Source organism: Apaloderma vittatum, unplaced genomic scaffold (genome assembly GCF_000703405.1).
Source record: "Apaloderma vittatum isolate BGI_N311 unplaced genomic scaffold, ASM70340v1 scaffold11406, whole genome shotgun sequence".
Taxonomy (NCBI): Eukaryota; Metazoa; Chordata; class Aves; order Trogoniformes; family Trogonidae; genus Apaloderma; species Apaloderma vittatum.
Window position 1 is genome coordinate 233,078 of NW_009720115.1, and position 15,758 is coordinate 248,835.

At 44.4% G+C, this 15,758-nt stretch overlaps 1 protein-coding gene across 1 annotated transcript in view; it reads left to right on the forward strand.

The window, feature by feature from the left end:
- The window catches only part of HDAC4 (histone deacetylase 4), a gene marked incomplete at its 5' end in the record, with an annotated part of 152,471 nt that overhangs the window by 135,286 nt on the left and 1,427 nt on the right, over positions 1 to 15,758 (forward strand). The window contains 3 exons of the mRNA XM_009870903.1: positions 5,797 to 5,915; positions 7,604 to 7,737; positions 14,352 to 14,436. Coding sequence (XP_009869205.1) covers positions 5,797 to 5,915; positions 7,604 to 7,737; positions 14,352 to 14,436 — 338 coding nt within the window. The remainder of the gene's footprint in view (positions 1 to 5,796; positions 5,916 to 7,603; positions 7,738 to 14,351; positions 14,437 to 15,758) is intronic.

A 15,758-nucleotide genomic window follows, 5' to 3' on the forward strand; every position in this document is an offset into this window, starting at 1 on the left:
TCCTTTGAGCTAGGCAAAGATACTGATATACTTTTTCTTCTTTTTTTTTTAACTTTTTTTTATTAGAAGTCTTAACTCTTCACATGCATGTCTGCTTTTAGGGAAGAAAGACCTCTTTCTACGTAAAAGAAGCGGAAGAAAAATAAGCAACATGCTTTTCATTTCTTTTGGTGCTATTTCAGGATGAGCTGGCGTATGGATAGAGGCTTGCACTCTAATGAAATAATAACCGAGATAATTGTCCTCATAAATTAGCCTTCTGATGAGTGAACAAATAAATCCCAATGAAACCTGTCATCCTCGCACTGAAAACCTGTTTCAGTGTCGTTTTACTCTTTCCGAAGGAAGGATGGTAACTTGCATCAGGGATTTTTCTGCTGGGAATTTCTTCTGGGAACATTGGCCTCCCCCTGCTTGCAGCATTGGGTTGGACAGGATAGCCTGACCTCTTCCTGTGTCCGAGTACTGCCGAGCCATTTCAAAAGTGAGAGCAAGAGTTAAAAAGGCGAAGCAGAGAGCCAGCCTCGTCTTGCGCTTCGTTACTTATTGTCTTCATAACCGAGGGCTGAAATCACCGGCTGCCCCATCTTGAGGTTGGGGTGATATCATAATGGCTGTGTTTTTCTGGGGGGGACGGCACAGGGTGGAGTCACCCCGGTCACTAATAAGATGTGCAGAAGGGATTTGGGGAGTTGGCTGCGAGCTTGGCGCTCCTCCACCCCAGCGTAGCGGCGGCTCTGCCTGCCCGAGACAGCGTGACATGATAGTTTAGCTGACCGCTCGCTCGCTGGGCAAAGGTCCCGCGGCTGAACTCACCGCCAAAGTATGTGGGCAATCCAGATTTCACAGATTAGGCTGAGATGTATTAAACTCTAGTGCAAAAAATCCAGGGCATATAGTTTTAAAAAGTCCTTAACTCATCAAAATGTTATTGGTCTTCATCGCTGTTATTCCGTAGTTATAGAAACAAACAGTTGTAAAATTCCGAGTTTTATTTTTTCACCGGGGTCCGTTGTTCGCTGATTTGTTTTACAAGCAGAAATCATGTTTGCTGCTATAAATCCTCATGAAGTTTTCAAAAGCAGAGAGTACAAATCCAGCTAAGAGACCTGCAGAAAAAAAAGCAAAGACTGTGACTAGTTCCTTAATTACATGAGAACGTCAATTACTTAATGAAATTAAACTCTATTATCTACATGATTTTTCCTCTGAATTTACCGTAAGAAAGTTTTCCTGATGATTCTAGCAGTTGTGTTGTCTCACACAATTTTTTTCCTCCCAGCGTGGGGTCTCCTCCACCATTATAATTCCATATATAGCTTAATGCACGCTAGTTTTATTTTTGTTTAAAACACCTAAGCCAGAAGCAAAAGGCACGACTGTATTTGAAAAGTCCTTCCTCCTGCCTTGCTCAGAAAGCGTTAAATGACTTCAGGAGCCAAGTTGGGGGGGCAGATTTTGTTTTTTCCTTCAATCTATAAACCATTTCAGAAGTGGATAAGGGACGGGGGAAGCAGGAGGGAAGATGATAGTGTTTTGCCTGGAATGGTTGTTTCTGTATTTTAGATTTCATGCTCTCTTGACTCTGATTTCGTCCCCAAACTCCTAATCCCTTTTGACGTAGTAAATGGCCGTGGAGATGGCTGCTTGGAGAAACAAAGACCGGAGTCTTCAGGAGGCTGATTAGCCTTAGGAGCGGTGGATAACATTTTGAAATATATGTATATAGATATAGATATATCAGTGGGATATATATGCCTGAGAGTAGGGATAAAGAGTCTCCGAGAAAATTGCTCAGCCTTCTAAGTTTCACCATTTTCCTTGCTGCAATTGAGCATTTAAAAATCCACTATAGGATTGTTTAATCTGCCTGTCATTTATTAGGTGTTTAATTCGTGAATTGGCTAGTGACAGACCAAAAATTACTCAGTCTTCTGGAAAAACAGATATAAAACTTTTGGTTTTTTCTCTCCCCAGAACGACTGCCGAACGTGATCAGCAGTTTTTACTGTTTGCAGCCATCAGCATTGACTAATGCGTAGCTGTTCAGCTTAGCTGTAAACAGAGTGAAATGAAAGGATTTACTTTCTTTTAAGCAAGCAGAACAGCCCTCTAAAATTTACGAAATCTAAAGGTAGCCCTTGTAGTTTAAAAAATTCTACCTGGCTTGAATGAATATTCAGTGTTACAAACCCTTTCATTCCTCCGTGAATAACTTGTAAAGCCACCTTAGCAATTAGTTAAAAGACTGAGTTCCTGACAAAACTGTTCACTTTCTTGATACTAATTTAAATTTCTGGCTTTTTTTGTAGTATCATCACCAGAGTAAAGCCATAGGTTTGTCTGAGGTTTGGTTGTTGCTTTTGCCTGTGGATGTAGCTTTACTGTGATGAGTGTGAGCAACACAGCAGTTTCCATCTGTACAAAAGAAAAATTAAAAAACCAAAAGACTGGGTTAGGTGTGCCTGAAATGCTGCCCACAGGTGAAATCTCAGAAATACATAATTTTAAAGTGGTTGGTTGACTTGCATCTTAAATTTTCACATGTGATTCTTTTTTTTCCTTTTTTATTTTTCAATTTAAAAGGAAAAATTAGGGAGAGAGTGCTGAGAGGCAGGAGGACTTTGGTCCTCTTGGGTCATGTTTTATAGCCAAAGATAAAGCTGCTAACCTACGTGGTGAGAATCAAATAGAGCTGGGACTGAGGCTTTGGAGTACTGGTGTAATATTGGACTTTGGAGAAAGTAGTATGGGCAGAGCTTGAGAGTTCGCGTAGGAAGCATTGGTGAAGGAAAGTCTGGTTTTGAGAGTGCTCTGGAGTATGGATGGGTTTGTGATGGTCAAGCTACCAAAAGAATCACCAGGTTATTTATTGAGATGCTCTATCTTGCACTGCTCTTCTAGCTGCCCCTGAACACACAGCATCCATCCCATGGACACGGACTGTCTTAGTCTGTCCTCCTGGCTCTTCTCCAAGAGGGGAGCCAGGGAACCCATGACATGTTTCTTAAAACTCTGAGAGACCTGATAAAAATCTGCCACACGTACAGAGCACCACTAGTAACTGCTCAGAGTTGAAGGTACTTGCTGAGTAACCAGTTGCAGCTGTAAGGTCACCCCATCCTGTACCAGACAGAACTCTGGGCATCCTCAAAACAGCTTCTTCAAACCATTGTCAAATACCAATTGATTTACTTTTAACCAGCCACCGCAGCTTTTTCTCTCCTAAAATTCATACGGACGGGGTTCATGGTTCACTGACGGCGCTGCCTGTGCGTTGGCTGTGCCACTAGAGGGTGTCTGGAACCATGGTCACCACCTTCGGGCGAGTATCACCGGCACCATCGCCCTGCTCCCTGGCTGTCCCTGCTCCTGGGGTGCTTTCATGCTTGGACATCAGTGGATGAGTTGGCCCATGGCCGAGAAATCGTTACTGATTCAGGGTTGTGTGGGTTGCTCGGTGCCAACGGACCGTTCCCACAGCTTGGGGGTGCAGGTTTGGGACTGGTCTGCAACCAGCTTATGGTGATCCCTCACATCAGCTGAGGTACTAGCAACTCCTGTGGCATCACAGCTTTGGGGAGGGGAGGAAATATGATTATTTTAGTAGTTTCCTTTGGTTAGAAATTAAAGAGCTCAGCAGTACTTCAAAGCGCAGGGAAAAGAAAAACCAAACAACCTCTGCCACATGCACTTGCTTCAAAACTGCTGCTTTAGTGCTTTGTGCAGGCGGTGGTTTCTACTTAAAACGTGTGTGGGTTTCACTAAACAGATTTCTGTCGACTGTAAAGTCATCAGCAAAAGCTGTGCTATTTTGTCTTCCTTACATAAGCATCTCCTTGAGGACAAAATGTATACGACGATCAGGTCGTTTGAGGAAAAAATTAAAATTCCTCTTCTGGATTTTGTAAGAATTAAAAGAAAACTAGATCTTTTTCTGCATAGGTTGCTGTGTCTGTGTACAGAGGCAGGAAGATTGCAGGAGGCTGTTAGGTTACTGCAGCAATTAGTTGGTGAAAATATGAAAGCTGGAAGGTGTGGGGGTTTTTTGGAGTATGTGATGTCTGAGTGCCTTGACCAGACCTGTGACGTGCCGGATGTCCTTGCGTCTGTGCTCAAGGCTGACAGTGGAAACTACTTGATGGGTTTGACCAACACGAAGTAGCTCATTGCATGGCAGATGTTAATACTTTGTCAAGAAACTCTGCAGAGGGCAAAATGGCATGAGCTCAGATCGGTGTTGGGGATAATACAAGTTGCTAACACTAGAAGATGTCTTGTGGCTGTTTAACATCGTTGTAGCGAGAGATGTGAATTTTTATAGATGTCTTGATAGCACTTGAACAATCTCAGTGCTGAACAGACCTTTCTGGGCTCTTTCTATTTTTTGGAGTGTCACGTCACAACTGTACTCAATAAAAGTGAAGTTCTCATGTATGCAAAGATATTTACAGGTTCGTACTTTGGTATATGAATAATTTCAGTTCATACTTTAGAAAGTTAACCTTGCCAGTAGCCGTTCCTAGGATGGGGAAATGTGGAAATACTGTTCTCTTCAGTTCAACAAGTAAACAAGACAAGGGACTGCGTTGATCAGGTTGCCCTAGGAATACATCCAAGATTCAGTGTGTACATTTATAAGGGAAAAATAACATAATTTGGGAAATATTAGTCTATATGAGGGGCCTTGAGGCAGACATTTACAGCTCTCTGTGCACCTCCTTGCTTTGCCACCATCTCTTGCAGTTATCAGTGCCCAGTAGAAAAAAAAAATCAAAACAACTTTCAAGTCCACGTGTGAATTGAAGGCACAAGGTGTTCATCCAAGAGCACATGCAACGAGTTTTCTTCTTCAGAAAAGATTGTGGTTGTCTGCATCATGTTTATTACGAAGCTCTGTTGCTTTTACTTTTTTTCCTTGGTGTAATTTCAGTTCTGCCGTGTTTGTGCTGGAGCTATTAGATGAAGAAGCAATTACTTGCTCTCTGCTCAACTTTCTAGTTTTGCTTAGTCGGCAACTTGATGTAGGAAATGGGGTGTTTGCAACGTGTGTGGGTTTTGAACAGAGATTCAGTGTATTGAAGAGAGGAAACGGGGTACAAGCCTTTTGCTGAGGAACGTTTCGTTTAAAAACCACCCTTAGCAGACAATAGTTGATTGATGCTAAGCGATTCCATCCATTTTTTAAGTGAACAAATTGTTAGAGGATGGGGAACCAGAGGTTGGAGAGGCATATTTGGGTGGTATATCTGCCTATTAAAGCATTTTGCCCCGTGCAACATCCCCAGCCTTTCTTATGCTAAATGAGAAGTGCAGCAGGGAAAAATTACGTAGCTTTGCAGATACTGCAAAGGCTAAAGGAGGTATTTCGAAGAAGATGAAGACGAGTGCCACAAACTGAGGTTGCTATCAAACAGGTTTCCCAGGTGGTTTTGCAGCCTGTGCCAGATCCCCTCTTATATTCTCCTTATGCCCTGCATGAAAAGCAAGATACGATCACAGATGGGAAACACAGCTCATGGCAACTTACTTCCCTGGTCAAAACGTGAGGTTATTGATGGAGGAAGTAATAGACCTCACTGAAAAAACTAACAGACTTCAAAACTGTACTGCGTGGTGCTGCAAGGTATTCAGCCGGACAGGCTCTCACCTTGTAAGAAAACAGGAGATGGGCTTCGCTACCGTGGAATTATAGTACAAGGTTTTATAACGGGGTTGCTCAAGATGGTTTAAGTGATCCTGCGTTTGTTCAAGAGCCAAAGTAACGTGTCTGCCATTGTTAAATTTTTGTTGCAGAACGGTAGTAATGCCCATTGCCAATGAATTTGCCCCAGATGTTGTGCTGGTGTCATCTGGTTTCGATGCGGTGGAAGGCCATCCCACACCTCTTGGAGGATATAATCTATCAGCAAAATGTAAGTTGTGGATTTACAAGAGCCGAGAGCTGAAACTGGTGTAAACTTGCTGCTGTGTTAGGGACTAAAGTACAGTATTTGCAGGTTTTACATTTTGGAGTCTATCTTCAGATCTTTTATTTTAACGGCAAACTTTTCTGCCTTTTTCTTTGAATTTTCATGTGTTTTGTCACAGCACCGTATGTATTTTGGTCTGGCTGAAGCCTTTATTTTCTTGAAGCATTTCATGTTTCAATTTTCAGTGCGAATATATTTTGTAAGGAAGTTACTAGTTTATTTGTAGTCACATCTCTGTGGAAGAAGGCTGCTGAATTAGAGCTACGCTTGTTTTAATGCAAAATTGCAGAAAGAGGCAATGCCAGATGTGAACAGTGTACCTTGCTCTGATTACTGGTAGAAGCACATTTCTTCCTCCGTGATATCTTATGAAAAATTTGAGCTGAGTATATTTTTTCTGCACCTTTGAAGCAATTATATGTGCTCTCAAAACCCTCCTTTTTGCTTTAGGTCCATGATGTTTTTCATTGCACGGGAGATGCACTGAAATTCCCCCCCTCCTTCCTTTTAGTTACACTGGGTTGATCTGGCACTGTTTCGTTCGAGTCAATTCAGAAGATAGTTTTTCTTGCAAAAGAAGGATTTTATCATTATTTTTTAAGAGTTTGTTTCAGCCAGGAAACTTAACTCTACAGTGAACTGCAGAACCTTGTAAGGTAGCTAAACCTATAAACTTTATATAAGAATGAAGTGAAATAGATTTACAAGAGACAAGTTACTTAAGATGTCCAGAAACACTTTGTAATGAATTGGTCTTGTTTACCTGCTTGTTGAATTTCCCATGCTCTGCTACTCACAAAACAGTTATGGGCTCAGCTGTGAATCTTTTTATCTGGCTGTTAATTTGCCAGTTTGCAAAAGCGCTCACGGAGGTCACTGCAAAACAGAAAACAGGAGCGTGGATGGAGGGTAGATATGCCCTGGATATTCTTTTGTTTGGATTTTTTTTTTTTCTTTCGGAGGGGGAAGGTTGCTGCAAGGACACGTTTTTTAAATCCTCACAGCTTGGTTCTGTTTTGTTTAAAGAGTAGAAATGTATTGTGTGTCATATGATCAAAGTCCCGGCTGCCCCAGGAATTTTTATAGCGTATTATACACGGGAAGAAATGTCTGTTAAGAACTTGATGTCAAATATCTCTGGGGCACTGCGATGCTGCTATCGCAGCTGAAAGCACTGGCAGCAATTTTACTGATTTCCCCTTCCCCTCCGCCCTCCCCCGTGACTTCGCCGCTTCCAAAGCAGGGCAAAAAGGAAAAAAGCTGCCTCTTTTCTTCCTTCCAAAGGAGATACTCACTGCTCTGTTTAATTTGGGGTGCCAAGGAGTGGAGGGGGATGGCAGTGCCTCTCACCTGGGATCGTCTCCAGCGCCGCGCACGTGGGGGAGATCCATCTCTGTCCCGCGGCACACGCAGCTGAGCCGCTCCAGCGGGAAGCCGTGGCTGGAATTCTGCATCGAGCGTATTAAAATCCAACCTGGCTTATATTATGCATTGAGTCCTTTCAGATCCCTTGTGGTTTTTTAATGTGATGTAATTCCTTTCTGTAATTCTTTGATCCTTCGCCAGGAGCCTGATTCCAGCCGCAACCTTTGCCCTTCTCCTGCATTTCCTCTTTTCTTCCCTCGTTACAGGCTTCGGGTACCTGACGAAGCAGCTGATGGGCCTGGCCGGGGGTCGCGTCGTCCTGGCTCTCGAAGGGGGCCACGACCTGACGGCCATCTGCGATGCCTCGGAAGCGTGCGTTTCTGCTTTGCTGGGAAACGAGGTACAGAGATGCACAAACTGGGGCCACAACTTCTGCCCACTCTCCCCCGCCCAAATTTGGACATTTCAGCCTCCAAAACAGTCAATCCGCCAAGTTTTTGCCATTGTTTTGGGGTCCTTTTGACACACACTGATTTTAAAAGTGCGCACGCTTCATTTTTTTAGAAACTACGTGTGTTTGGCAATTCATGCTGCAAGGATTGAAATAGCTAAGAATTGGATTTGGGTTTATTCTGTATACAAATAGCTTGCTTTGTGCTGTTTGGAAAATAAATAATTAGTTATTATTCGGTTATTAGTTATTATCTAGTACCAGTTACTATCTAGTATTTGGTTATTATCTAGTACTACAGCCTGTGACTGCTGCATTGGGCAGCTTGCTCGACATTGCTTTCAATTGCGTGTTTTTCCATGATGGTATATTTTCGATCTTCTAAACATTGCTGCGTTGGAAAAACCTCAGGTGCGTCACAGAAGTTGTGTGATAGCAAGATAAGAACAAGACAGAGAAGTACTCCCAGGAAATCTAATTTTGGGATTTGAGGAGGTCAGGGTATTTTCCCATGAAGGAAACTTGAGATACTTTAGCTTTTCTGCCTTTTTTCCCCCCAATTTTTAGCGTCAGTGGGATTAGTGAAGAAATTATTCAGATCCCCTTTGCCTGTCATCCCTGATGCAGCCTGACTATCAGCATCTGCTGTAGCTAGCACCGAATGAGCAGCTCACACCTACATTTCTTCCAATGTGGTTGATAATTAAAAAGTTAGGAGTGGTGGCACTTGACTTGTCTTTGGGCTCAGGGAGTTCAGCATCATGTACTGCAGAAATACAGCAGCAAGAAAGTACTGGAATTAGTTGTCAGCAGCGAAATCCCAGACTGGGGCTCTCGTGCATCTGCTGTGTTTGTACCTTTGCATACACTTCTGTTCAAGAGGTAGATTTCTGTATAACTTGTGGGGTTTGAGTAACTGGTTGGTTTGGGTTACACCTCCCTCCTTCTGTTTCGTTGGTCTTCTTTGGACACCTGTTCTCCGCATACAGTCTGAATTTCAGCCTTGAGGGAAAGCAGCCACACCGATTTGAAGTTAGGGGTGGCTGTGAAGCTGTGGGCAACATTAATGGCTTGAGTAGAATGTATGAATTTTTGTAGGCTGCCTATTTAATTAAGAGATTGCCCTCAGTACCTTGTGGAAATGAGCGTATCTCAGAAGGCCACGATGAGAGTAACAGGACATGAGGAGGCTGCTGAGGTGACCTCTGAAGGCAGCGGTTTTTTCCATGAGATAGTTTCTTCCACGAGATGTGCCTGCCTGTCAAATAATGAAAGAAGGTTCCTCCTAAAGTTTTCACCTGCCTTGGAGAGCACAACCAGTGTCTCTTATCACTACCCTTTGCTGAAAAACCACTTGGGGCAGGAGCTGAGGGAGGAGGACATGTGGTCAACACCTGAAGGTGCAGCACCACAGAGAGGAGAATCCAGGCAGAATTCTCTGATTCTGTTCAGCTCTGGGTCTGCCTCCTTTGGGAGCTGACTTCTGGGCATGGTGGTGCATGAGTTGCAGCTCAGTGACCATCAGCCTTTCTCAGGTCTGGGGAATTGGATCAGAGAGCTTGGATCTGCGTGGAGGTGCAGATCAGCTACGTTTGACTTCCAGCTTGTTGTAGAAGTGCTCTGTTTTGTAGTATCCACACTCAGCATGAAGGACAGCAGTGCCTGGGGAAACCTTACTAACCAGGCCAAGAGATAAAACAGCTGGGATTCATCAAAAGCATCTGCTTCCATCATCCAGCATCCTATCTCCGAGCGTCCAGAAAGCATCTGCTCCTTGTGCTTGGCCAGGCAGTTCTGATAAGGCGCTCGGGGTGGGTAACTGATCCAGCATGCCAGCCTCTGCTCAGCCGTCAGGGCAGCTGCTGCATCAGCGTGGAAGGAGTTTTTATTGCAGCACCCATCTCCCTTAAGCTGACAGCTGATGGCACTGTTGTCACCACCGGCGGTTCCACCTTTGGGTGCAGCTGGCTCCAAAGGCAGGATGCGCTTTGAAGGGGAGACGGAGGAAGCGACGTGTGAAGGATGTCGTTCCTCTTGCTTAGCGTGCTCCCGTCGTGCAGGCGGGTGACTGCAATGTGGCGTGAGGGTCTGCGCGCAATAAATAAGCGCTTGATCCAAGCCACAAACGCGTTTGGAAGCGCGAGGCTTTGGGGAGATGTCAGCACTCACGATAGCTTGGATGTTATCAACTGCCTGAGTGGTTTCATTTAGCAGAGTGAATATTGATCCTTAAAGGTAAAATAACGTTTCTTTATTTTTTTAATCACTGAATCAGGACAGCTATAAGGCGCTTTAAAATACTTAAAGATGGACCTGTTGTCACTTTTCTAGGTGGGCTGTAAGGCTGCGCAGAAACCATGATAATGTTCTCCGACTTAACCCGCACATCAAAAAGCAGGAAACGCTGGTTTTATCAGGGTCTTTTATAAAATCTTTTTAATGCGAGGAAGTTGGAGGGAACTGCCGTTGCTTTGTCCCGCGGCCCTTTGATGAAGTTTGATATACAGCGTGCTAGAGGATTTCGCATGCGTGCACATGGGCAGGCAGCTGCGGCCGGCGATGGGCTGCGGGGAGGTTTGCTGCCTGAGGAGCGGTGCCGGAGTTACACGGGGAAATGGTAGGAAATGAGGGGAACGGTGCCAGTCCCCAAAGCGTCTGCGTTCACCGGCGGAGATCAAAACTCCTGCTTTGGAAAAAGCATTATGCAAAGGCAGGAGCCGGCTTGTTCCCAACGGCCCAGGAAATTAAAGCAGAGCTTTAGCTTTGCGGCAGATTATTTTAATGTGAAATGAGTTAGTGCCAGGTGAGGTTGCTCGAAAATGTACGTACATTGCTTCAGTTACAAATTTAGTTGTGCAAAACTAACGTGACTTCAGCTGAAAAGTCAAAGGCGGGCGTGATGCATGGAAGATCTGATAATAGTGATTTAGGAGCTGTAAGCCATCGTTTCTCTCCCGTTACTTTAAGCGGCTGCTGACAGCAGCGTGCCGGCAGCGCTGGAGGGCAAAGGAGGCAGCAACCATGCAGAGCTGCTCACTCCATCATGGACATCCTTCAAACTAGCTTCTGCCCTGTGACAAATGCCGTTTGTGAAGTGTCTGTTCCCAGGGAGCGATGCTGCTATTTAAGCTTCCATAGCATCCATTGCCCCAAGCAGGGTGTGGAGCTCCTGTGTCACGGTGAGGAGAGAGATGGGAGGTGTGTGGTGGGGAAAGTGTTACTGGAGCTCAGATACATTAGGAAGCTCTAACTTAAAGATTTGTCCAGGAATTGCTTTTGCCTTCACTTAATGTCATACAGAAGCCAATTTGGACCAGAATTATTTTTAGAGTAAAGAATTCATAAAAAGCACGATCAAAAATTATTAAACCTGGAATGGAGCATTTCTAGTCCTCTTGAAGTACCTGTCAAACGGCTGCCATGTGCTTCCAAGAGATCTGCTCTTGGCTGAAGCTTCCCTTGGCTTTGAGCAGAACAGACTTTGCTGTATATTTTTTTCTTAACTATTAAACTGTGGCTGCTGCTTTGCTGGGGAATATCCCTGCTTGGGCTTTGACCACTATTTTCAATCACAATTAACAGCTGTGAACATGTCTTTTTTCGGATACCCAGCCTTGGAGGTCTGTGATGAATTTATGTTCGTAGTGAGGAATCTGTGGTGGTGGAGGGGAAAGAAAGAAAGAAAGAAAAAAATACGGGCTTGGAGAGTATCAGATGTGCTGAAAGTGCTTTCTTGTGTATTTAGCTGGTTGTGAGATGTCTTGAGCTCTTGTGAGTCTAATCCAAGCCGCTGGCTGTGTACATGAGCCAAGTAGAGCTGCTCTGCTGGGGCATCCTTACCTGCTAGTCAGACACCCCTGTTGTGCCAGAGAAAACCAGTATTCTTCCCAGTGTCATCTGTTGAAAGCAAAATAACACCCATCTCCTTCCCTTAGAAGACCTTTTATAATTTTGTGTTATGCTTTTTATAACTATTATTACTGAGTTTTTAATAAATTGGAGTTTCTGTGCTGTGGATCTAGCTCCTCTCCTGGGGAGGCAGACTGGTGCTGCAGAGCAGAGGCAGCCCTGACTCCTGGCAGCTGTCGGAGCTGTTTCTGCAGGATGGCAGGAGTCACACGAACGTATTTTAGGGTCTTCATAAAAAAAACCAAACCAAACAAACAACTAATAATCGCTGTGGGTTAGTTTTAGTTTAATTTGAGCTCAGGTTTTCTTGCTCAGTGGGAATTGAAGCAAGCATCGTCACTACAACGATGGTTTAATAACTCCATAAAAGTTAAAGGGGGCAGTTGTAGCTTTTCAGAGGACCGTTGTCTCAAGGTGACAGAAGTAACCCAAAGAAGGTGTTCTCCTCTTCTTGGATTTATTTTTGTAAAGGAAAGCAAATAAAAACTAAAACAACCCTCCAGCAGTGCTGTTGGGGGCCGTCCTCCAGGGCACGCGTGCTTCTGCTGCACAACAGACTTTGCCAGAGATGTGACCCCGTGGTTTTGAAGGAGGATGTTGGAGGTGCATTGTCATTACTGATGTTTTCTGTCACCGGAACAGCCGTGGCTGGGTGCTCTGTGGCCCCTACCCACCCCCTAAACGAGCAGGGTAAAAAGTGCCACAAAGAAAGATGCGTTTTTCAGGGTGTTGACCTGATTTCTTTCTTTTTTGTACTGACCAAAGGCTGCTGGGGCCGGGATGGATACAGGCAGAGCTTTCTGATAGAGGAAAATATCCTCTAGAAAAGAGGAGGCAATGCTGTCAGGCAAGGAGAGGGCATTTCTCTTGCTCTTCTCATTCTCACACCCCTGCCCTGGATGCCAGCATGCTTTTGTGCTTCTAAAAAGAACTGGAAAAAGCAGTGTCCTTCATTGCTGAAGGGAGCTCTGGAGTTATTGTCAGTCGATCACCAGAGATGCATTTCTCCATGCCGATGCAAAGGTGAACTGGTTTCCCTGGTAGGTTTGTAACCTCCCGACTGCAGACTGAAAGGGCAGCTCTCTCCTGGGAGGCAGGAAAGCTTGCATCTAAAATCAAGCGATACGTGCATACACCTGATCCGGACGTTAATTTTCTATCTAGCAAGTCTCGGGTCTGCAGAAGCTTTTTCTTCTTGAGCGCTATTACTTTAGGAGCAATTTTATTTCTTTCTTTAAAACAGCTGCGCTGATCAAAGCGTGGTCTCGCAGTTAAGCAGCACCGCTTGGTCAGCCGAGGTGTGTGTTCCCCAACTGGCACAGCTGGGATGGCCGAGACCTGTAACAGAGACTGGCAAAACCACCAGGACAGCTTATTTCTCACCCAAGGGCTGGAGTAGTCTATCCTGGAGGCAGTGAGGGTTTGCCGGTGGGAAGGCAACTCCATCAGCGTCACGCTGCCCCCGTGGGTTTCATACACAGGCTCCTACAGGTAGATCCACACTGCAGAGCTTTGCTTCAGTGTAATTGAAGATGGGCTGGAGAGGAATAATGGGAGAAGGACTCAGAAGCTTCTTTGGAATGGCATTTCCTAATTCATCTCTCTCTAGCGAAATGAAGCTACTTCTTGTCTCAGTTTCCTTGTTATGTACATTGTTATTAGTGCTTTCATTTTATTTTGTTTTTAGCAGTTGCTAACTAAGGCATCACTGCTTTTTTGAGCCCTGGTTATATGTTAGAGCACACCAGAAATCACCCACGTGCCATTTGCATTTACAGCCTAAAAGCAGCCAAGCTCAAAAAGACACCTGCATTTGCATTGAATGTTTTCGAGGAGGCTTTTTGTGTCATCTTTTAACTTAAAGTCTCAACACAAGCAGTGCGTTCTTGCTTTATACAAAAAGAGCAGAGGAAAGAAGCCAGCATCAAGAAGCCTAAATTTTAATACCCAATTACAAGCTTTACTGGTAACTTCAAGGCAAAGCTTTTTAAAGATTAACATACAGATCTGATGCTGCTCTGCCCTGGCAGGACTAGCCCACCAGCTGGTAAGAGGCATCGGTGGTGACTAAAGTTGCAGTCATGCTGAGTATAGCTTCAAAGCAGTATTTTGCTGTTTCTCTGTACCAGAATTAGACTATTTACTTCTAGGGTACAGATTTTTTCAGTTAGGAGTTAATAAGTACACTGGATTAGATATTTAGAAGAATTAAAATGCTGCCCCTTTTATTTCTTTAGAGGAAAACCAGAAGTGTGGCCTGTTTGAGTCCCTTTTATTTGCACGTCGTTTTGCTTTAATAGTGAAAACTTTGTGAAAAGGTAGATCTGCGAAACAGTTTATCAAGATCCATTGTAAAAGCAGCCTTATTTTTCTGGTCCGTGTAATAGCATATCTTCACACCAGCAGCTGGGGCAGGCTCTTTAGGAAGAGCCCTCGAGCTGCACAGCTAAAGCTGCAGCATTTATGTGTGGAGGAGGCTGCCCTGAGTATCACAAGGGTATCACGTGGAAAATCCATGTATTTGGGGTATTTAACTAAAGGTGGATAATGGGAACCAGGGTAGCAGCGGTTTGATACGGCAGAGCCTCCTGCTAAATAGTCCTTAATGATGCCTGGTCTCTGACTTGAGATAACATTTCTTTTTCTCCTTCCAGCTTGACCCTCTTCCAGAAAAGGTTTTCCAGCAGAGAGCAAATGCTAATGCGGTGCATTCAATGGAGAAAGTAATCGAGATACACAGTGAGTACAGCCCCCTTCACCCAGCTGGTTCCCTGTTGGGCTGCCCTGTGGGACACTCTTTGATTTCTCCTTCATCCTGGCGACTCCCCATTCCCTCGTCCCAGTTTACAGGTGGTCACCACACTGTGGAGTTGTGTGGCCACAAGCTGGTCTTACTGTGCTGGATGGGCAGCAGTCGATTCAGGGAAATCCTTTGATGTTTCAGGAGGAATTAGTATTAAAACCTCTAAAATCTCTGTAAAGGACAGGCCGTCCTGCATTTAAGAGGGTGCTCTTATCTCTTCAAAACTGATTCAGGTATCTCCAATTAACATAAATATTGTTGGATGTTGTAGCACCAATTAAATAAGAATGGATACGCGTGAAAGTTAAACAGAATATTGCATAAAGTTGCTAATATTTTAGGGTTATTTGGCTGGAGAGATTAAGATCATTGTAGTTGAAACTTTCCTGGAGACATTTTTGGGGGATGGAGTGAAGGAGCCTGAGTAACACGGGAATCCCACTGCTATGTCCTGAGATCTTCCCTCTTGAGATGTTTGTGGTCTAAAACTGGAGGGGACTTGTCTCTATTTTATAGGGTGAAAATGGATCTTAAAAGACACCAAAGCTTGAGAAATGCCTGGTGGCTTTAGAAATTTGAATTCCATTTCCAGAAGCTGCTTTCCAAAGCACCAGTGGGACACCTCAGCAGCACCTTGAGCCAGCTGGGAATTTTTTTTGTCTTTCGTAAAGTGAGCACAACAAAGTAAAAGGGCCTTTGAGTAAGACCCCCAGATCTGCTGCCCAGCACAGGAGAAGACACTTGAAAACAAGTCCCTCTTTCCCATCACTGGCTTTACTGTTCATATTCTTGCTTTCAGGCTTTGCTATGGCTTCTCATGTACCAGCAAACTTGGTGTGTCCTGCCTGGGGGCCAAGAAAACATCCTTTATCCTCTCCCTCTGAAGCCTTCCCTGTGCTCTTTTCACCAAAAAAGAGTGGCAAACTGCTGACATAAAAATAAATAAATCTTAGACTTCTTTAATCCTGGGTGATTTGGCCACAAAAAGAACGTGGCAGTTAGCAACTGAATGCAGATGTCCAGTCCAGATCTGGACTACGTCCTTCCCTCTCACGTACTTTTCACTAGGTCTAAAAGTTTCTGAAGGTTTTGAAGCGAAAAAGGAGATGATGTTTTTTTGAGCCCCCTTTCTTCAAGGCAGAGGGATGCCGTACACCTCTGTGCAGCTTGGATCCTCACCTCCAGCACTCCTTGCACGTTTGGCCTTTTGGAAATCCAGTTGCTGCCTCCTGCCTTTCTTCCCTAGCCAAAGGAGAAG